The 22,315-nt window shown below is 37.8% G+C and overlaps 1 protein-coding gene across 5 annotated transcripts in view; it reads left to right on the top strand.

The window, feature by feature from the left end:
* Positions 1-22,315, top strand: part of HERC2 (HECT and RLD domain containing E3 ubiquitin protein ligase 2) — a 289,146-nt gene that overhangs the window by 11,888 nt on the left and 254,943 nt on the right. For all 5 annotated transcript variants that reach the window (XR_003969350.1, XM_030317589.1, XM_030317587.1 and 2 more), the window contains one exon: positions 779-893. Coding sequence is in view for 4 of the 5 variants with exons in the window: in XM_030317589.1 (XP_030173449.1) it covers positions 779-893 (115 nt within the window). In the remaining variant the exon portion in view is untranslated. The remainder of the gene's footprint in view (positions 1-778; positions 894-22,315) is intronic.

Here is a 22,315-nt window from a genome sequence, read left to right as displayed (position 1 = left end):
TTCTAGGTCCTTTCCAAAACGAAGCACATATATTCAAATATAAATTCATATTGAGATTTCCAGTTCAGTTTGTTCTTAAAAATGTCCTTGATTTTATTTCTTTTATACTTAAAACATTCATATCTAGTAACACTAACATAACTGCTGTAAACACGTTTTATTATGTTAACACTGCTGTATCATACAATATATATGAGGTAGTTTTAAGATTTTAATTAAAGTCAATATTATGATTATTGATAAGACCAGTGAGTAAAGTTTAAGATATTTTTTCCCTTAGAGTATATTTGACTAATGATGTATAATTGAAAAGGCCCCTGAGATGCTTTTCTTTGTGATAAACGTAGGTTAATTTGCTTGTTACCAGTTGTAGATTTTGCCTTTTTATGTTGAATTTTAATTTTTGAAGATCAAAATCATTGCTCTGTTTTAGAAGTAAAAATATATAAAGTTTATTCAAAATCTTTCATTCGTCTCTACTGCCCATGTTCCTCTCCTTGTCTCCCTGTAGATAATTATTATTATTTGTTTCTGGTTTATCTTTCCAGAGTGCGTATGTATGTGTCTTTTTTCTTGTCTTATGCAAAAGTTAGCATGGTATGTATACTGTTATGCACTGTGCCTTTTTCACTTAACTATATTTTTTGGGATGATTTTTATTAAATGTTGATGATTGAATAAAAAAGAGGAAATGAAAATTTTTAAAAAATCATCTAATTCTTTAAGAATTGCATTGTGAGTATGATCATTCTGTAAGTTTATTATTTATCGTTACCAGCTTGCTTTCACACGAGATGGGCTCTGTGGCCTGTGGAATGAAATGGTTAAAGATGGAGAAATTGTATATACTGGGACAGAATTAAACCAGAATGGAGAGCTTCCTTCTAGAAAAGGTAAGGACCTTTCACTAGTAGTTTTCATTTTGTAAAGACCTTTATAAATTGTAGTTTATAGAAATTTTGGAATGTGCAATGGGAATATGAGTATCTGAACATAACTCTGAAATTTTGTTTTCTCTTTGGTGATTGTTGTCTAAATTACAGTTAATTATGAGCTACCTGGATTTCATTGTTCTTTGTAAATGAAGGTCTTTTCATTGCAAAGCTACCTTGCTCTGCTGTCCTTCCCCAGTTAATATTTCTTCTTTTAAGTTTTACAATATATCTTGCCTTGTCAAACTATAAATAGTAATTATTATAAGAGTGAGGAGATACAATTACTCCTGAAATTTTTCCTATCTGACTCTTCTATGGGAATATATAAAATACTTTTTGTTAAGCCTTTGGCCTGTGGACTGGACTTGGCCCCTTATTTCATTGTATCTTGTATTTTTTGCAGAGAAATACCAGCAAACACTCTTGTTTAGGCCTGTTGTTATGAAAAGTCAACAAGTCTCCGTCATTTAGTTGTTCTCGACCTTGGCTATGGCTTGGAAACTTTTGAGTCTTTAAAAAGAAATGGATGCCTGTACCCACCCCAGACCTGTAGAATCTCAAAAACCCACTTGAGATCTACTGCTGAAGTTGCTGAAGTTTTTTAGTCCCACTATTTGAAAGCCATCAAGGTGGATAAAAATATTACTTTGGAAAGTAGTTCTTACCCTCTTTGTAGAATGAATTGAGATAGTGTCCATTTGAAAATACACTGGAAAACATTGGTATATTTTTTTGGTTACAACAGCTAGAATTTTCTTTTTTTCCTGGCATTTCATTGTGAAAATTTCCATACACCCAGAACAACTGACATATCTACATAGTGAGCAGTTGCAAACCCCACAGATCCTACCGCAAGTGTTTCTCTTCACTTGTTTATCTCAGGGGTCTGTGGATCTCCATTCTTCTGTCCATTGGTGCATCTTACCTGGCTCCCTTACTTCATGCATATCATTTACTTGATTGAGTTCAGTTTAGCTTTTTCTTTCAGTAAAATATATGCATAATGAAATGCGTATGTTTTATTATTCCACAAGTTTTGACAAATGTAACTTGTGTAACCTAACATTACTCTCTCAACATTACTTCCCACTTAGAAAATTCCCTTGTGCCCCTTCCTGGCCCCTCCCAGACCCCACTTTCTAGATGCAGACATGGGTCTGATCTTTCTTTCTGTTGATTAGTTTTGCCTGTTCTAGAACTTCATGTAAATGGAATGATGTAGTAGTTTGTTCTTTTGTGTCTGGCCTCTTTCACTCTGTAATTTATTAATAGTTTCCGTGGTTCATTACGTTTAAAAAAAAGTTTCCCATCTCTTCTTCCCACCCCTCCAGTATTTGTTAATGAATTAAACAATATTTCCCCCCATTTTTTTTTTTTTTATGAAACACTCATTCTAAAAGATGCTCTGAGAAAAACTATTTACTTGGAAAAATTCAAAGTATATTTCTGATTATATTTGATGAATATGTTTTCTTCTTTTGAAAGTCATATAGTTAGAAAGCAAAGCATAATTTTTTTTTAATGTAGGTCCCAATTGAATAGTTTTTTGGGGGATCATTTTTTTGGTATTCAGTAAAAGTTTCTATTTTAGGTGTGGCCTGATGTGTGCTTTTTATTGTTAGAAAATACTTTTTTCACGGATAGGTTTATATCTATACCAAATTCCATTTAGAAGACTATGTATGGGGCACCTGGGTGGCTCAGTCAGTTGAGCATCTGACTTCGGCTCAGGTCATGATCTTGCGGTCTGTGGGTTCGAGCCCTGCATCGGGCTCTGTGCTGGCAGCTCAGAGCCTGGAGCCTGCTTTCGATTCTGTGTCTTCCTCTCTCTCTACCCCTCCCCTGCTCATGCTCTGTCTCTTTCTCTGTCAAAAATAAATAAACATTAAAAAAAATTGAAAAAAAAAATAAAAGACAATGTATGTTGATGGTATTGTAGCTGATTATGAGGAAAATACAGATTAGAGTAGAAGTTCTTTAGATACACAGTATTCCTTGTTGTATTTTCAAAGATTACTTTCTTTGGGAAAGGATCAGTTTCTTTCTTCCACAAACAGCCATGCTAGGATAGGTTTTTATTGTTGTCAAGTTTGATTCTTTCATGGCTTATTTCTGGGAAATAGTGGCTTCTAATAATTTCTATTTCCCCTGGAATAAACTTTATTACTTTCTTTTGCAATCAGATGTAGAACTTGCTAGTCCTACTGTTGAGGAAAGAAAGCTGCCTCCCATATAGTACAATTTTTTGTTAATTTTTGGGGATATTCCCCCACAAAAGACAGGCTGGATTATGGTCTCATACTTTTTCAAGTGAATGTTTCTAATTAACACCCTATGTGGGGTTGTTTGTATTTATTATTTTGAGGGAAAGCAGAGGAGGGAATAGGATATTAAAACAAGAAAGTTAAGAGGCTACTAAAAGATATGCTAAGCTTATTTTTTTTTTTTTTAATTTTTTTTTTCAACGTTTATTTATTTTTGGGACAGAGAGAGACAGAGCATGAACGGGGGAGGGGCAGAGAGAGAGGGAGACACAGAATCGGAAACAGGCTCCAGGCTCTGAGCCATCAGCCCAGAGCCCGACGCGGGGCTCGAACTCACGGACCGCGAGATCGTGACCTGGCTGAAGTCGGACGCTTAACCGACTGCGCCACCCAGGCGCCCCTACTAAGCTTATTTTTTATATTTGGTTAGGGCTGGCCTTGTATGAAGATTTAAGCATGAGCTCTTTAATTTATTGTAAACCTTTTTAGTCTATGCAGGTAGTAGAAATATTAACCAGTACTTTGCTTAGCTGCTATATTTTTTCTTGAAAGTATTTTCTCATTATTTCCTTTTATCTTCAACTTTACCAACAAACGGAAGCCACAGTTTGCACAAATAACAGGGGAAGAGCTGGAAATTGAAGCGAGGCCTCTTGAGAAAGTTTCGCTATTTCTTTTATACTACAGATATTATTTATTGACACCAGGATCAACTTCTTGTAGTTCCATGGAGCTGATGAGTTCATGTTGTGTATAAGTGTGATAATTGTTTTGAGTGTGTGTATGTGGGTGTCTAGTCAGTACTCTTTATGTGTTTTTAAGAGCTCAGAGATTATTTACTTGAACATGAATGTTTCCATTATATCCTATGCTGATTGGCAGCTTTCCTCCTGTTTTATAACTTTTCTTTGGAGTTGTAAAACATTACATGTGGGCTTTCTCCCACAATAATTCATGATTATTTGGGCAAAAAAAGGGTGTGAGCAGTTCAGGGGTAGTGTTGGCTGAAGTTTGAGCAACAGTTATGGACACCTGGTCTGGGTTTGAGGGATGGTGGTGTGTGAGGTTATGTAGGAGAAGTGGGCACTGGCCTCCAGGTGGAGGACTGTGGAAAGCAGGACTGGCAGTGGATGTGCAGGGGCGACAGGGAGCAGTGAGCAGGAAGCAGCAGAAGTGTGTTGTGCCAGACTGTAGTGAAATGTACTCTTTTAGGTGCCCTGCTGCATCTAAATACTGGGAAGTATGCTTGTTGATGCAGTGGACACATTCCCTGGGTGACATGTTTATACTTTGAAGTTTGAAAGCCACTGCACAGAGGGCCATGAATATTAGGAAAATTAAAGAAGACTCTGTCCTCCTGCGGTGGGAACTCAAAGAATTAAATCCTGATTCCCTAGCCCAAGGAGTCTCAACCTCTGTTGCTCATTAGAATAACCTGGAGGGCTTGGTTAGACACCCATGGCTGGCCCTTCCTCCAGAGTCTCGAATTTCTTAGAGTTGGGATGGGGCCTGGGAATTTGCATTGCTAACATGTTTCCAAAGTCCCAAGGATGATGCTTGCTTTTCAAAGAGTATGTCATGTTTGCTTTTAAGGCACAGTCTATTGCTTTGGGAGTTAGAGACGCAGAGGAAAGGAAAAGAACCTCCTCACCTGCTGCTTAGGAAATAAGAATATTAAAGAAAACCAACCATATTCCAAAGCAAATGACCACAATTAGATTTCCCTCATAAACTTATTCTGTTCTCCATAATTAGTTCTTGTTGCTTTGGATCTCGAGTCCTTTATGGAAAGCGTAACCCACCTCTGGGAGTCTGCCTGGTGTCTACTGGCAGGGGTGATGTCAGCTTCTGCTGGAGTCTGTTCCCTACAGGATTAGTAGTTCCACTGAGGCTCTGTGTTCTTGTTTATTGAAGAACCATTTCTGGCCTTCACCTTTGGAAGGAAGCAGATAAGACATAAAGCTCTGGTTAATTGATTATACTTAGCAACAGTATCAGAATGGACAGGAGTAAAATTCTTGGCGTGATGGGCTTCGTGGCTGTGTGTGAGGATTTGTTTGTTGTCCACCCTGGGGGTTAGAACATAGCAAGGGCAGCGAGGCATGGATGCATCTCTAGGGTCTCTCACTGTCCTGGGAACTACAGAGTGTTTGTTCATATAACATGCTACTTGTATGAAATTAGGCACCTTAATTTTCTCTTTTTGATTTGCTAGCTCTTCCCATATTGTGGGCCTAGAGCACAGGGAAACTCTAATGATAGTAGTGAGCTAATAAAGAAATAAGGAACATCCTAACTCTACTTAATTTTATGTTCGGCCTTCCTTTTGCTTGTGAGCATTTCATCATGAATTCTGTGATGTGGGAGCCCATGTTTGTTATTCTGGTCATCTGAAAAGTGCCAAAGACCATTGGGATGTAAAAACACCTTGACAATTTTTAGTTCAGAATTTTGAGTCTGATCCTGCGAAGATGGTATCAAACAGTTTCCACAGGAATCTGACCTGGGCTCTAGAGGGGAATGTCTATGCTCTGACTTTTCCCAGCTGGCATGGAGAAGTGGTTACAGAGAGGAAACCCAGTCTAGTAGTAAAGGGCTCACACTTTTGTTTTTTGATCAACTTGGTAAATTCTGACACATTTTTACAGATTTTGTAAACCAAGGCAGATAATATGTGAATTTGAATTCTATGTGGAAAAGTGCTACTTATTTAGTAGTAGAGATTTTTTTCTTTGGGACAACCAATACAAAACAAAGGGGTAGCAGAAAGCAAACATAGGAAGAAAACGTAATAGGGTGGTTCAAGAAGCTTCCAGGGAAGGTCTCTGAGATCAGGTGCCAAGGCCTTATGCCTTGTTCACATCCCCTCACCCTGCTATGCCTTCACATTTACATTCCTCACCCTGCCTGTAACAACTCTATAATGGCTATGACCCGTGGGGACAAGCTCTGTTTTTTCACCATGGTATGTACTCCCACCACCAAGCAGAGTGCTAGCACACAGGAGGGATCCCATAAATAAGTAATCTGTGTTGTGAATTAGTGAGTACTTTCAGCTTCAGGCCGAAGAGGGGTGTACAAATTCCCCTAAGAAGGATGGGACACAGAAGATAAGTGACCTTTTATGTATCATTCAAGTGAATGCTTTGAGCTTTTTTACTCTGCTATCCATCCTTCTGAGTATTCTTCCTTAATTTCTCCATCTTTTAAAATCCAGTTATTGGTTTGATCATTTTTTTTAGTGGAGAATGAAATTTTCCTGTTAAATGAACATAGGTATCTTTTTATTTATTCTGAACTCTTTAAATTGTAAGGGTGCCATGTTACATGTATTACATTACTAATAATGAGCTAGACATAAGAGATAGTTGCACTGTATCTTTATAATGCAAAAGAATATTGGGGCACCTGGGTGGCTCAGTCAGTTGAGTGTCCGGCTTCGGCTTGGGTCATGATCTCATGGTTTGTGCGTTCGAGCCCCTTGTCGGGCTCTGTGCTGACAGCTCAGAGCCTGGAGCCTGTTTCAGATTCTGTGTCTCCCTCTCTCTCTGCTCCTCCCCCGCTCGTGCTCTTGTCTCTCTCTCTCTCAAAAATAAATAAACATTAAAATTTTTTTTTAATAATGCAAAAGAATATCAAGGGAAATTTGAATGACAACTTCTGTGTTTGTGTTTTATTTATTTATTTATTTATTTATTTATTTATTTATTTTTAATTTACATCCAAGTTAGTTAGCATACAGTGCTGTAATGATTTCAGGAGTAGATTCCAATGATTCATCCCCTGTGTATAACATCCAATGCTCATCCCAACAAGTGTCTTCCTTAATGCCCCTTGCCCATTTAGCCCATTCCCCCCACCCAGAGCCCCTCCATGTGTTTATGTTCTATTAGAAAGTTGTCACGTCTAATCTCTCTTAAAACTGTACTTCTTTGTAAGAAGAAAAAAATTTCAGTGTCATACAAATACATAATACAGTATCTTTTTTTAACTAGTATTTGATTAGTTGGGACCCTTAGTGTGATGGTTAAATTATGTATCAACCTTGCTGGGCCATGTTGCCCAGATGTTTGGTCAAATACTATTCTGGATATTTCTGTGAAGGTGTTTTTTGGATGAGATTCACATGTAAATTGATGGACTTTGAGTAAAGCAGATTACCCTATAATGTGGGTGGGCTTTATCCCAAGCAGTTGAAGAGCATGAATAGAAAAAAGACTGACCTTCAGCAAGAATGAATTCTGCCTCCACATTTCCTTTGGATACAAACTAACATAACTGGTTCCTGTGTCTCCAGTCTGCCAGCCTGCCCTGCAGATTTGGGGCTTGCACTTCTGTAATTGTATGAGCCAGTTCCTTAAAATAAATAGCTTCTGCCTCCCTCTTTCCCTTTCTCTCCCTCTCCTATACATTCTTTTGGTTCTCTTTCTGTGGAGAACCCTCACTAATGTGCTTAGTTACCCATCGTTTTCTCCTACAGTCAATCAGTCTGTCTGTCTATCTATCTATCTATCTATCTATCTATAGTTTATTTTTTGAGAGAGAGAGAACGGGAGAGGGGCAGAGACAGACGGAGACAGAATCCCAAGCAGGCACCAGTCTGTCAGCGCAGAGACTGTTGTGGGGCTTGATCTCATGAACCATGAGATCTCATTACCTGTGTGGAAATCGAGAGTCGGATGCTTAACTGACTGAGCCACCCAGGCGCCCCTCCTGCAATCTATTTTTCAGAAGCAATTGATAGTGAACAAGATTTCTTAAAGTTAGTGATTAAGGTAAAAACAAAACCCAAGTGAACCTTCTCGGATGGTGAAATGCTGATTTTCCTGATGGTGGCCCAAGACTGTTACAGGTATACCCCTCCTGCTGTGTCCCCCACAGAAGTGCTTTCTGACTCTAGGCTGCTGCTGCCCCTGGGTGCCAAGCCTTCACACCTTGGCACTCATCCTTCTGTAGGTCCTGGATATAGCAACTTGAATGGAAATCACTTTGGATGGTTTGTAAAAACTTCCTCACTGTAACTGGACAGGAATGTCTTAAAGTCCTGAGGTCATCCAGTCCTAGTTCCACTTTCTTTTTTTTTTTTTTTTTTCACTCTTTTAAAAAAATCCTTTTTTTTTTTTTGAGAGAGAGAGCACACACGTGAGCAGGGGAGGGGCAGAGAGAGAGGGAGACACAGAATCCACAGAAGTCTCCAGGCTCTGAGTGGTCAGCACATAGCTGACCCCACTGACCATGAGATCATGACCTGAGCCGAAGTCAGACGCTTAACCAACTGAGCCACCCAGGTACTCCCCTAATTCCATTTTCAGGGACCAGGTGGCAGAGGTCTCCCCCGTCAGTGGCCTCTCAGGTATATGGTCTTGGAAAGTCAGCTTCTCCAATTTCTCCTTCTTCCCAGCTTTCCATGATTTGTGATGTGTTTGGGCAGTTTGTGTTCTGTTCATTTTCTCTCTGTAAACTTTTAACCCTGCATCCATAAAAAGGAGAGCAGACAAATACTGAAGCGAATGTGATGTTGTCTCTGAACTGGTCATGCTAATTCTTATTGTTTCAATTATTCTTCTCTGTGGTTTCCTTAACCTCTAATGACTTCATTCTGCCTTTGCTGTTGTAAATGTTCTCATTTATGCCCCTGAGAATAAAACTTGAGGTATGCTTAGTGATACTTCTTGTCTGCTTCCTGGTGACTGTCAAAGCTTTTCATTCTGGACAAGAGATTATATGACCAGTATACCCAGTTTAAAATGATCATTTTGTATTCTTATTTGTAAAATTTGTAGAATGGTATAGGTCACACGTTGGCAAATTTTCTGTAAAGGGTCAGATAGTAAATATTTTAAGCCTTGTGGACCATAACTATGAGGTAAGTATGAGACCCTGCAGCTGTTGTACCAAAGCAGCCAAAGGCAAAACTAAGCAAATGGATGTGGCTATGTGCCAATAAAACTTTATTAACAGACCAAAATGTGAAGTTCATATAATGTTAATATCACAAAATATTATTATTCTTTTGATTATTTTTCAGTCATTTAAAAACATAAAATCATGGGGTGCCTAGGTGGCTCAGTCAGTTGAGTGTCTGACTCTTGGTTTTGGCTCAGATCATGATTCCAGGGTCATGGGATCGAGCCCTGTGTTACCCTGAGCATGGAGCCTGCTTGAGATTCTCTTTCTCTCTCTCTCTCTCTCTCTCTCTGACCTCTGGCCCTCTCCCCTACCCTCTTTCTTTCTCTAAAAACAAAAAGTAAAATCTTTTCTTAGCCTTTGGGTCAAACACAAATTGGACTTGGGCTAGAGTTGGCCCCTGGCTCTGTCAGTGGACCCCACAGTGGAAACCCAGGGCCTAGCAGTTAGCGCCAACACTGTGTTCTAGCCCCAGCTCTGTTTCCCTGGCTAGGACCTACTCTGGGAAGCACAGTTTCTACATATGTGAATGAGAGACAACAAGGCCTGTCTCCGTGAAAGGTCGTTTGTAAAGCTTAAAAAGGATAATATTTGGCTAGATGCCAAACTATGTAGTATACATTGGTTTATTTTCATTTTTTGTTAGCTGTCCCCCCCCCCCCTTTAATATCCTGCTTTTTGGGGTATCATTTCTAAAATTAAATGTATCTTGTTTCTTAAGATACTACTTTGTTCTCATACTTCCCGTGTTATTAGGTTAAAATAAGGGGCTAAATAAATCACTTATTTAAATTAGTGTTTAGTTTCTCAGGTCAAGATAGAGGGTTATCTACTGCAGATGCAAACTGTTTTCCCCCTATCCTTAATACATTTCCTCATGTCTTAACTGGCCCAAGGCCATGTCCTGCTCCAGCTTTCAGGACCTAGCTCATTGCCTGAAAATGCTTCTTCCAGACTCTTTCCAGCTGTCTTCCCTGGTCCTTGATAAGTCACTCAGGACCTTGCCAAAGCCTGATTTGTATTGATTAGTTATGTATGTGATACATATTTTCTAGAAGTTTTTTAGGGCTATAGAAGGTATCTTTTACTTTTGTATAAAAGTGTTTACCATGGTACTTTGATGTGCTGGGTGGTAAATACATGTTTGTTGAACTTAATTGAAATTTTACTGTAATTTTAGGGAAAACCATTTAAACAATTTTTATTTTTAAAAGTACTATGGTGCAATTTATTCCTTTTAGATGTTCAGTTCAATAAGTTTTAAAGACATATATAGATTCATGTAACCATCATTGTGATTACGATTCAGAACAGTTTCATTGTCCTTAGAAAAACTCCCTTATGTTGTTCCCTTGTGTCACACATTTCCCCAACCCCTAATCCTTGGCAACCACTCATCTGTTGTCCATCACTGTAGTTTTGCCTTTTTGAGAATTGTCATATAAATGGAATTATATGTAATATAACATTTTGAAATTGGCTTTATTTACTCACTAGTTATATCTTTAAGATTCATCCAAAGTGTGTGCCAATAGTTCTTTGTATTAGAGTAATATTCCATGGTTTGTACCACAGTGTTTATTCATTTTGGTTGTTTCTATTTTTTTTTTTTTTGTAATTATAATCTGCTATGAACATTTCTGTACAAATTTTGCATGAATATAGTTTCCATTTCTCTAGGATAAATACCTAGAGATGTATGACTGTTGGGCTATATACTAAGTGTATGTTTCACTTCATGCAAAACTGCCAAATTTTTTTCACAGTGGCTTTATTATTTTGCCTTCCCTCCAGCACTGTGTGTTAGTGCCTGTTGTTCTGTATCCTTGTCAGCACTTGGTATTACCAGAACTTTTAATTTTAACTATTCTTATAATTATGTAGTAGGAGCTCATCTTGGTTTTATTTTGCATTTCCTTAATGGCACGTAATGTTAAATACCCTTTCATGTCATCCTTACATCCTGTTTGATGAAGTTTCTGTTTATAATTTTTGTTAATTGGTTAATTAGGTTGTTTTCTTTTTGTTTAGTTTTGAGAATTTTTTTATGGTTTGTATTCTCATTACGGGTCCTTTCTCAGATACATGATTTGTAAATATTTTCTCTCAGTCTGTACCTTGGTTTTTTATTGTCTTAATAGTGTATTTTATAATTTTTTCTTTTATGGATTGTGCTTTTGATCTCATGTCTAAGAATTTTTTTGCCTGTTGTCTGGTAATGAAGATTTTCTCCTATGTTTTCTTCTAAGAGTTTTATAGTTTTTCATTGTATTATTAGACCATTAGTCCATTTTGAGTAAATTTTTGTATAAAGTACAAGGTTTGGGTTGAAGTTATTTTTTATTTTTGCACATGGATATCCAGTTTTTCTAATACTATTTTTTCCTATTGAATTGCTTTTGTACTTTGTAAAAAATGAATTGACTTAATTTGTATGTGATTATTCCTGGACTTTCCAGTCGTTGCATTGATATGTGTCTATCCCTTTGCTAATGCCGCACTGTTTGCTTACTGTGGCTTTATAGTATTAGAATTGGTTTTAAGACTGTGGCTAAGTACTGAGTATTAAAATTGACTCTTCCAACTTTATTGTTCCTTTTCATAATTGTTTTATTTATCCTAGTTTTTTTGCTTTATATGTAAATTTTAGAATCAGCTTCTCTAATATCTACAAAAAACTTGCTGGGCTTTTGATTGGTATTCTGTTAAATCTAAAGATCAGTTTGGGGAGAATTAACGTCATTACTATATTTTGTCTTTCAATTCATGAACGTAGTATATCTCCATTTATTTAGGTAGTGTTTTATTTCTTTCATCAGGATTGTGTACTTTTCTGCATACATTTCCTATACATATTTTGTTAGTTTGTACCTAAGTATTTACTTCTTCTGGAGCTATTGTAAATGTTTTAAATTTTTTTTGCTTTCCAACTGTATGTTGATATTATATAGTATGTCTTCTACATTATGTCTGTTATGTAGAAAATATGTAGATGATACTATATATTACATTTTTGCGTGTTGGCTTTGTCTCCTGTGACCTTGCTAAATTCACTAGGCAGTGCTTGTAGAATGTTTCTTGGGATTTTCATGAAGGCAGTCATGTTGTTTTTGAATAGGAACAGTTTTTTTTTTTTCCAATATTTCTTGCCTTATTGCATTAACTAGGACTTCTAGTACAGTATCAAATACGGGTGAAGAGAGTGGATATCATTGCCTATACATCAATTGATAGTATCAAGTGATTCTTATTTCTATTGGGGGGTTACATTGATTGATTTACAAATATTGAACCAGCATTGTATTCCTGGGATAAACTCCTCTTGGTTTTGGTGTATTATTCTTTATATGTATTGCTGGATTCAGTTTACTAATATTCTATTGAGAATTTTACATCTATGTTCATGAGGGATATTCATTTATAGCTGTTATTTTTTGTATGATTGACCCTTGAACAACATGGGTTTGAACTGTGTGAGTCTGCTTCTATGCAGATAGTTTACAGCGTTGTACTGTAAATGCATTTTCTCTTCCTTATCATTTTCCTAATATTTTTTTTTCTGTAGCTTACTTTATTGTAAATATGTAGTATATAATACATATAACATACAAAACGTGTTAATTGACTATATTATCAGTAAAGCTTCTGGTCAACAGTAGGCTATCTACTAATAGAAGTTATTCTTAGATAATTTTTTTGAGGAGTCAAACAGTTATATGCAAATTTTCAACTGGCAGGGAGTTGGCACCCCTGCCCCCCGTGTTGTTCAAGGGTCAACTGTACTTTTGTTTGTCCGGTTTTGGTAAATGAGCTGGGAAATGTTCCTCCTCCCATTTTCTGGAAGAGATTGTAGAATTGGTATAAATTTCTTCTGTAAATATTTAGTTGAATTCTCTGTCGAAACCTTCTAGGTCTTGACATTTCTAGTTTGGAAGGCTTTAAACTCTGAACTAAATTTCTTGAATAGTTATCACACTATTTAGCTTACCCAGTTCTTCTTGGGTGAATTTTGGTAGTTTGTGGTCTTTGAGGAACTGGTGTATATCCTCTAAGTTGTTGAATTTGTGTATTTAGAGTTGATGTAGTATTCCCTTATCCTTTTAATATCTGTACTGGCTCTAGAGATACCCTTCTGTCATTCCTGATACTTGTAATTACTGTCTTTTCTCTGTTTTTCTTTTCCCAACAGTCTTGTGCATAGTTTACCAATTTTATTTATCTTTTCAACAAATCAACTCTTAGTTTCATTGATTTTTCTGTTTTTCTCTTTTCAGTTTTATTGATTTCTGCTCTTCATTATTCACCTCTTTCTGCTTGCCTTGGGTTTATTTTGCTTTTCTCTTTCTAGTTTCTTAAGGTGGAAGTTTAGATTGTTGACTTCAGACCTTGTTTTTTTTTTTTTTTTTTTTTTTTTTTTTTTTTGTAAACATAAGCATTTAATATTATAAATTTCCCTGTAAGGACTGTTTTAACTGCACCCCACAAATTTCGATGTGTTTTCATTTGATTCAAAATATTTTTAAATTTCCCTGGAGACTATTTTAACCTGTGCATTACTTTGAAATGTGTTAATTTCCCAGTCTTTTGACATTGTCTTGTTATCTTTCTGTTAATTGATTTCTGATTTTATGCCATATAGACAGGCCATATATACTTAGTATAATTGATTTCAGCTCATTTAAATTTGTTAAGATTTGTTTTATGACCCAAGATGTGGTCTGTCTTGGTGACTATTCAATGTATACTTTAAAAAGAATGACTTCTGCTGTAGTTTGGTGATCAATCTGTAAAATGTTGATTTCGTGCTTTTGGTTGAGGTCATGATCTTCAGTACTTTATTATTGCTGGTTTTCTTTCTACTAGTTCTATTACTGAAAGGGTAGTTTAGATATCTCTAATATAATTGTAAGTTGGTCCATTTTACCTTGCAGTTCTCATTTTGTGTTTTGATGGCTTATTGTTAACTTCATATGCATGTAAGATTGTTATGTTTTCTTGAAAATTTACCCCTTTATTATTATTGCTCTTCATCTCTGGTAATTTTCTTTGCTGTGGAATCTGTTTTGTCTCATATTAATAAAGTCATTTCACCTTTCTTTTGATTAGTGTTTCTTGGTATATATTTTTTCCACCCATTTACTTTTTTTTTTAAGTTTATTTATTTATTTTGAGAGAGAGAGAGAGAGAGAGAGCGCGCGCGCAAACATGCAAGCATGCAAGCAGAGGAGGGGCAGAGAGAGAAGGAGAGAGAGAATCCCAAGCAGGCTTCATGCTGTCAGAACAGAGCCTGATGCAGGACTCGAACTCATGAACCACGAGATCATGATCCAAGTGGAAATCAAGAGATGGACGCTTAAGTGACTGAGCCATGCAGGCACCCCTCCACTTATTTACTTTTAGTTGCCTTGTATCATTACATATTAAATGAATTTTTAGAGATGGCATATAACTGAGTCATTTAAAAAAATCCATTCTGACACTTTGTCTTTTGTGTTTAGACTATTTATATGTAGTATAATTAATGATATGTTTTGGTTTAAGAATATCATTTTATTGTTTGTTTTTTTACTTGTTTTCTGCTTTTTTTTCCTGTTTACCTTACCTGCCTCTTTTAGGGTATTTGAACATTTTTTTAGTATTCCATTTCAATTTATTTATTGTGATTTTTGAGTGTATTTGTTTATAGTTTTTTTAATGGTTGCTATAAGGGATTACAAAATGTGTACTTAAACATTTCGGTTTATTTAAATCAGTATTTTACCACTTTAATTGAATGTAGAAACTTTACCACCTATAGGTATCTTTACTCTTCTCCCTTTATGTTATAATTGTATTATTTATATATTACTTCCACATGCTTTGAAAATCTTATTAGACAATGTTGAAATTTTTGCTTTCAGTCTTCAAGTGAACGTAAAGAAACCTATGAGAAGAATAATTTATTTACTGTTATATATATCACTGCTGTTGCTCATTTTTTATTCCAGATGTTCCAAATTCCCCTCTACTATTGTTTCCTTTGTTCTTAAGATCTTTTTAGCAATTCTATTAAAATAGGTGCTGATGACAAATTTTCTTAGTTTTTCTTCATTTGAGAATGATAGATCTATTTGCTACATGTAGAATTCTAGTTAATAGTTGTTTTGTTTCAGCACTTTAACATGTAGAACCCTAATTTTAGTCCTTATACCATAATTGGCCTTTTGATGCCATGACATCAGTTTAAACCTTGGTGATGACTGAGACTTTTAGGGGGAAAAGTGCTTCCTAGTAAGTGAGTTGGTACTTGACCGGGAAGGAGAGGATCATGTGGTGAGGTGGACATCAAAAACGTGAACTTTACAAGTATCCTTTGTTATGGAAATATAGTTCATCAAGTGACCCTTGTGGTATTGGTGTGGGGAGTATGTGCCCCCAGGGGGCGTTCATTTAAGGTTAATCATTACCTGTGGCAATGGTGACAAAAATTCCATTTGCCAATTGTGAGTAATTTAAATAGAAGTTCTCTGAGGAGTCTATTGTGCTTCTCAAGTAAACTCGATGACTCCTCTTCTAGGGGAGGTGGAAGTGTCATTGAATGCTTTCCTAAAGAGCCCAGCATAGTGTATTCTGAGAAGTGGAATGAATTCTTTGGTCAACTCCAGAGGGGTGTAAGGAGTAATGGTCCTTGTCCTTACAAGGATAAGACAAGTGAGGCCTCATATTGGGGCCTTAGTATACATAGGGATGTATCACCTTGATTTATATTTTCAAGTTTTCTTTCTTTTTTAATCTTTATTTTTGAGAGACAGAGAGAGAGAGAGAGACGGAGTGCAAGCGGAGGAGGAAGAGAGAGGGAGACACAGAATCCGAAGCAGGCTCCAGGCTCTGAGCTGTCAGCACAGAGCCCAATGCAGGGCTCGAACTCACTAACCTCGAGTTCATGACCTGAGCCAAAGTTGGACACTTAACTGACTGAGCCACCCAGGTGCTCCACCTTGATTTATAGTTTCGATGTCTGTGAGGCAAGAGATTCTTGGAGTTCTTTACCCCCAAAAGATCAACACTAAGGCTATGGCTCAAAGGTTTGTAAAAATGTGCATATGGGGCCATTTGTTGGTTAGAAAGTCCAGTGCTAAAACAGCTGTCAGAGGTTTTGCTAATTGTACTGGCCTTTGGGTCCCATCCTTTCTTAGGGACACCCTCACAAGGGGATGAAAGCAGCAGCATTCCATTGAGCTCCATCACATATGATGGTAGAGATGCTGTCCATAAAGTGTGTGAACTCCAAGTTCTGTTCATTCAGTTGATCTAAGGGGCTCCCCCAGTAGCCATGGAGAGGGGTGACTTTCAGCATTGTGGCATTAGAAAAGGGACTGAGAACAGGGGAGTCCACCCCCTTGTACAAGTGGGCAAAGGGGCCCAGGTTTGGTTCCATGTTATAGCTGTGTCAAGCTTGTAGGGAGGTTGCTTCCATGACCCAAAGCATAGTGGGGAGCTGAGTGCGGACGGTCATAGGCTCAGGTTCTTTGGGAGCCTCTGTTTCCAGGAAAACTCAGTATATGGCCAGCAGTTTCCACTCCGATGATGCATAGTGTAGGGCTGGTAAGAGCCCTTACATCTGAAGCCCCCGGGCAGTATGTTGTCATTACAGGTGGTTTGGAGACTCCAGGGGGCTTGCAAGTAAGGAAGTAAATTTAGGAAGTAAGTTCCTAAAGCCTCTTTAGTGAAAAAGTCTCTGAGGGTGTGAAAAGGAGTATTTGTTATTAATTTCCTAGGCCTGCTGTAACGGAATACTACAAATTAGGAAACTTAAACAACAGAAACGTATTGTCTCACAGTTCTTCAGTCTACAAGTCTGAAATCAAGGTGTCAACTGGGTTGTATCCTTTTGAGGGCTAAGAGAGAAGGGTCTTCCAAGCCTCTCTCCTTGGCTTCTAGATGGCATTGTCTCCCTGTGTTTTCACATTGTCTTTCTTCTGTGTATATCTGTGTTCTGTGTTCAAATTTCCTCTTTTTGTGAGGATACTAGTTATACTGGATTAGGGCCCACCCTAATGATTTCATCATTAAAACATTTTTTTAAAATGTTCATTTGTTTATTTTGAGAGAGAGAGAGAGAGAGTGAGCAAGGAAGGGGCAGAGAGAGGGGGGAGAGAGAGAATCCTAAAAGACTCTGCACTGCCAGTGCAGAGCCTGCTGTGGGGCTTGAACCCACAAACAGTGAGATCATAACCTCAGCCTAAATCAAGAGGCATACACACAGACAACTGAGCCACCCAGGTGCCCTCCTGATGGCTTCATCTTAACTTGGTCATCTGCAAAGACCGTTTTTGCAAATAAGGTCACATTCATAGGTACTGGAGATTAGAACTAAAACATCTTTTTGGCGGGCAAAGTTCATTGTATAACAGGTCCCATATTTGTTAAGCCAATTTATAATTGCTAAATACTTAATTTTAATTAATTATTCATTGTGTCAGAGCATCTATCTAGGCCTACGATGGGATATTTTAGGGTAGTAGTTGCTATGACCAGGGGAAATTTAGGCAAGACAATAGTTCTGATGGTTAAAATAAGGCATACCTGTTGTCCTATAGATTATATGTAGTAATTTTCCTAAGATTATAGGGGGTACTTTGTTTACATGTAGTGGGATCTCCAGGCATAAATGTAATCTGAGCCCCACTATTGATTAAAATCCCTGGAGGTTTGCCAATTGGTGCATTTTAGCAGATACTAAAGTTAATTCAGAACCTGTAACATATATAAAAATTCTCAACAAGATACTAGCAAATAGAATTCAACAGTACATGAAAAGAATTATTTATTATGATCAAGTGGGATTTATTCCTGGGATGCAAGGCTGGTTATTTCTACACCACATTCCTAAAATAAAGGATAAGAACCATATGATCCTCTCAGTAGATGCAGAAAAAACATTTGATGAAATACATTCTGGATAAAAACTCTCAACAAAGTAGGGGTAGATAAAACAACCTCAACATCATAAAGGCCATATGTGAAAGACCCACAGCTAATATCATCCTCAGTAGGGAGAAAGTGAGAGCCTTTCCCCTACGGTCAGGAACAAGACAAGGATGCCCACTCTCACCTTTACTATTTAACATAGTATTGGAAGACCAAGCAATCAGACAACAAAAGGAAATAAAGGGCATACAGATCAGCAAGTAAGAAGGTAAACTTTCACTATTTGCGGACAACATGATACTCTATGTAGAAAACCTGAAAGACTCCACCAAACAATTGCTAGAGCTAATCCTTGAATTCAGCAAAGTTGTAGGATATAAAATCAACGTGCAGAAATCTGTTGCATTTCTGTACACCGATAATGAAGCAGTAGAAAAAGAAATTAAGGAATCAGTCCCATTTATAATTGCACCAAAACCAATAAGATACCTAGGAATAAACCTAACTAAAGAGGTAAAAGATCTGTGCTCTGAAAACTATAGAAGACTTATGAAAGAATTGAAGAAGATGCAAAGAAATGGAAAAGCATTCCATGCTCATGGATTGGAAGAACAAACATTCTTAAAATATCCATACTACCCAAAACAGTCTGCGCATTTAATGCGGTCCCCATGAAAATACCACCAGCATTCTTCACAGAGCTAAAACAAACAACCCAAAAAAATTTGTGTGGAACCACAGAAGACTGGAATAGCCAAAGCAGTTCTGAAAAAGAAAAAACTGGCGGCATCATGATTCTGGATTTCAAGCTATATTATAAAGCTGTAGTCATCAAGACAGTATGGTACCAGCACAAACACAGACACATAGATCAGTGGAACAGAATAGAAAACCCAGAAATGGACCCACAACTATATTGGTCAACTCATCTTCGACAAAACAGGAAAGAATAGCCGATGGAAAAAAGACCGTCTCTTCAACAATGGGTGTTGGGAAAACTGGATGGTGAAATGCAGAAGAATGAACCTGGACCACTTTCTTACACCTTACACAAAAATAAACTCAAAAGGGATGAAAAACCTAAATGTGAGACAGGAAATCATCAAAATCCTAGAGGAGAACACAGTCAGCAACCTCTTTGAGCTTGACCAGAGCAACTTCTTACTAGATATGTCACCAGAGTCAAGGGAAACAGAAGCAAACGTGAACTACTGGGACTTCATCAAGATAAAAAGCTTCTGCACAGTGAAGGAAATAATCAACAAAATTAAAAGGCAGCCTAACAGAATGTGAGAAGATATTTGCAAATGACATATCTGATAATGGGTTAGTACCCAAAATCTATAAAGAATTTATCAAACTCAGCACCCAAAAAACAAACAACTCAGTTAAGAAATGGCCAGAAGAATGAATAGACACTTTTCCAAAGAAGACATCCTGATGGCTAACAGATGCGTAAAAAGATGCTCAACATCACTCATGTTCAGGGAAATACAAATCAAAACGATGATGAGATATAACCTCACATCTGTCAGAATGGCTAAAGTTACCAACACAAGAAACAACAGGTGTTGGCAAGGATACAGAGAAAGGGGAGCCCTCTTGCACTGTTGGTGGGAATGCAAACTGGTGCAGCTACTTTGGAGAACAGTATGGAGGTTCTTCATGAAACTAAAAATAGAACTGCCCTACAATCTAGCAATTGAATATTTGGTATTTACCCAAAGGATACAAAAATAAAGATTCGAAAGGGTACATGCATCCCAGTGTTTATAGCAGCATTATCAACAACAGCCAAACTGTGGAAAGAGCCCAAATGTACGTTGACTGATGAATGGATAGGGAAGATGGAGTGTGTTTCATCAAGAGAATGAAATCTTGCTATTTGAAACAATGTGGATGGAGCTAGAATGTATTATGCTAAGTGAAATAAGTTAATTAGAGAAAGACAAATACCATATGATTTCATTCATGTGGAATCTAAGAAACGAAACATGAACACATGGGAAGTGGTGGGAAAAAAAGAGAGGGAAACAAACCACAGAGAATCTTAGTGATAGAAACAAACTTAGGGTTGTTGGAGGGAAGTGGGTGGGAGATGTGCTCGATGGGTGATGGGTGTTAAAAGAGAGCCCTTGTTGTGATGAGCACTGGGTGTTGTATGTAAGTGATAAATCACTGAATTCTCCTGAAACCAATGTTGCATTGTATGTTAACTAAAATTTAAATTAAAAACATGAAAAGTAGGTTTACATATTTTTAATAATTTTTTAAAAAGTTTTATTAGAGAGAGTGTGTGCGCACAAGCAGGGGAGGGGCAGAGAGAGAGGAGAGAGAGAATTCCAAGCAGACTTCATGCTGTCTGTGCAGAGGCGGACATGGGGCTCGACCTCATGAATTGTGAGATCATTGCCTGAGCTGAGATCAAGAGTCAGATGCTTAACTGACTGAGCCACACAGGCGCCCCTAAACATTTTTTTTTTTAATTTTTTTTTTCAACGTTTTTATTTATTTTTGGGACAGAGAGAGACAGAGCATGAACGGGGGAGGGGCAGAGAGAGAGGGAGACACAGAATCGGAAACAGGCTCCAGGCTCTGAGCCATCAGCCCAGAGCCTGACGCGGGGCTCGAACTCACGGACCGCGAGATCGTGACCTGGCTGAAGTCAGACGCTTAACCGACTGCGCCACCCAGGCGCCCCTAAACATTTTTAAATTAATGGAATGATAATGTTCATCGTAAACAAGTTTAATCAACACAGCCGAGTATGAATAAAAAGAACCCTGTATTATAGAGTCATGAAAGCTCATTTATCTTTTTGTTGTATAAGTTCTTTCAGTAAACTTTGGGGTTCCAGTTGGGTCAAATTGTGGACCTTTGTTTCAATTTAATTTTTTTTTCCTCCTAAGAGCTTCAAGTCAGTATTGTCAGGGCTAGGAGCCTCCCTCATGGCACTGGTTGCTTTATAGGATTTAAGGACCCTGGTGTACACTGGCCTTGAATTAACCCCTTTGCTGTGCCCACTGCTGCCGTGGATGTTTTCTCTACAGACTTGGGGATCAGGATCTTTGTTGTGACAGAGGCGTGGACAATGGAGTGATGGGTGCAGTGGACCAGTACAGGGCCCACAACCCAGAGGGTAATGCTTTGAAACCATTCTCTGCTTTAACCTTGCCTTTTCTTTCTGTGCTAGCCTTTGATTCTCTGTCTTTGTCTCTCTTTCCTCCCCTTCTCCCTTCCCTCTCTCCCTCTTCAAATTTTCTCAGTATTCTGGCATTTTCTGTTTTGTGCAGTAACTCATAGTGATGATCTTCTGAGTTGTTACAGGAAAGATTTGGGGTTCTGGTGACCTGCCTCTTTCTCTACAGAATGCCAGTCAGTCTCCAGGAGGTTGGGGTCTAGATATCTAGTAAGGTTATTTGTGTCTAGTGAGGAGCAAATGGGATGACACATGCGAGCTGGGGCCAAGTCCTCCATGCAGATGCTGGTGTTCCTCTGTCATATAGCAGGTTGGAGGTGGGCTTCTGAGCTTTCACTGATGGCAGAACTGAAGGTTAGAGATGTTGACTGATCTTATGCCTAACTGCTTGTAAAAGATTGAATTTGGAGAATCAGGTTTTCATTCCAGGACACTTCTCTCACACTTGTGCAAAAACCCAAAATTTTGCAAACCCGTTCTTAATTAAAAAACTCAGTAACAATTCTTTCATTATTTAGTTTTTAGCAAAAAGACAGTAACTTGTTAAAAACACAAGTGCCATAGTTATTTGGCCTCTCCTCTCACTTGTCTTACTTAAAAAAAAAAAGTTTTATTCTGTGTGGCCTTAGTTTGTTACATTAAGAGAGGTTGTGGTATCTAAAACACTACCATTGTTACTTGAAAAACAAATAATCCAGTGAAGAAATGGGCAGAAGACATGAATAGACACTTTTCCAAAGAAGACATCCAGATGGCCAGAGACACATGAAAAGATGCTCAGCGTCACTCATCATCAGGGAAATACATATCAAAACCACACCGAGATACCACCTCACACTGGTCAGAGTTGCTAAAATGAACAACTCAAGAAACAACAGATACTGGTGAGGATGTGGAGAAATGGGAACCTTCTTGCACTGTTTGTGGGAATGCAAACTGGTGCAGCCGCTCTGGAAAACAGTATGGAGGTTCCTCAAAAAATTAAAAATAGAACTACCCTACAACCCAGCAATAGCACTACTAGGAATTTATCAAAGGATACAGGAGTACTGATTCATAGGGGCACATGTACCCCAATGTTTATAGCAGTGCTTTCAACA

Source organism: Lynx canadensis, chromosome B3, assembly GCF_007474595.2.
Source record: "Lynx canadensis isolate LIC74 chromosome B3, mLynCan4.pri.v2, whole genome shotgun sequence".
Lineage (NCBI taxonomy): Eukaryota > Metazoa > Chordata > Mammalia > Carnivora > Felidae > Lynx > Lynx canadensis.
The sequence above is the reverse complement of the archived record's forward strand: the minus strand, read 5'-3'. Positions and strand labels throughout refer to the sequence as shown.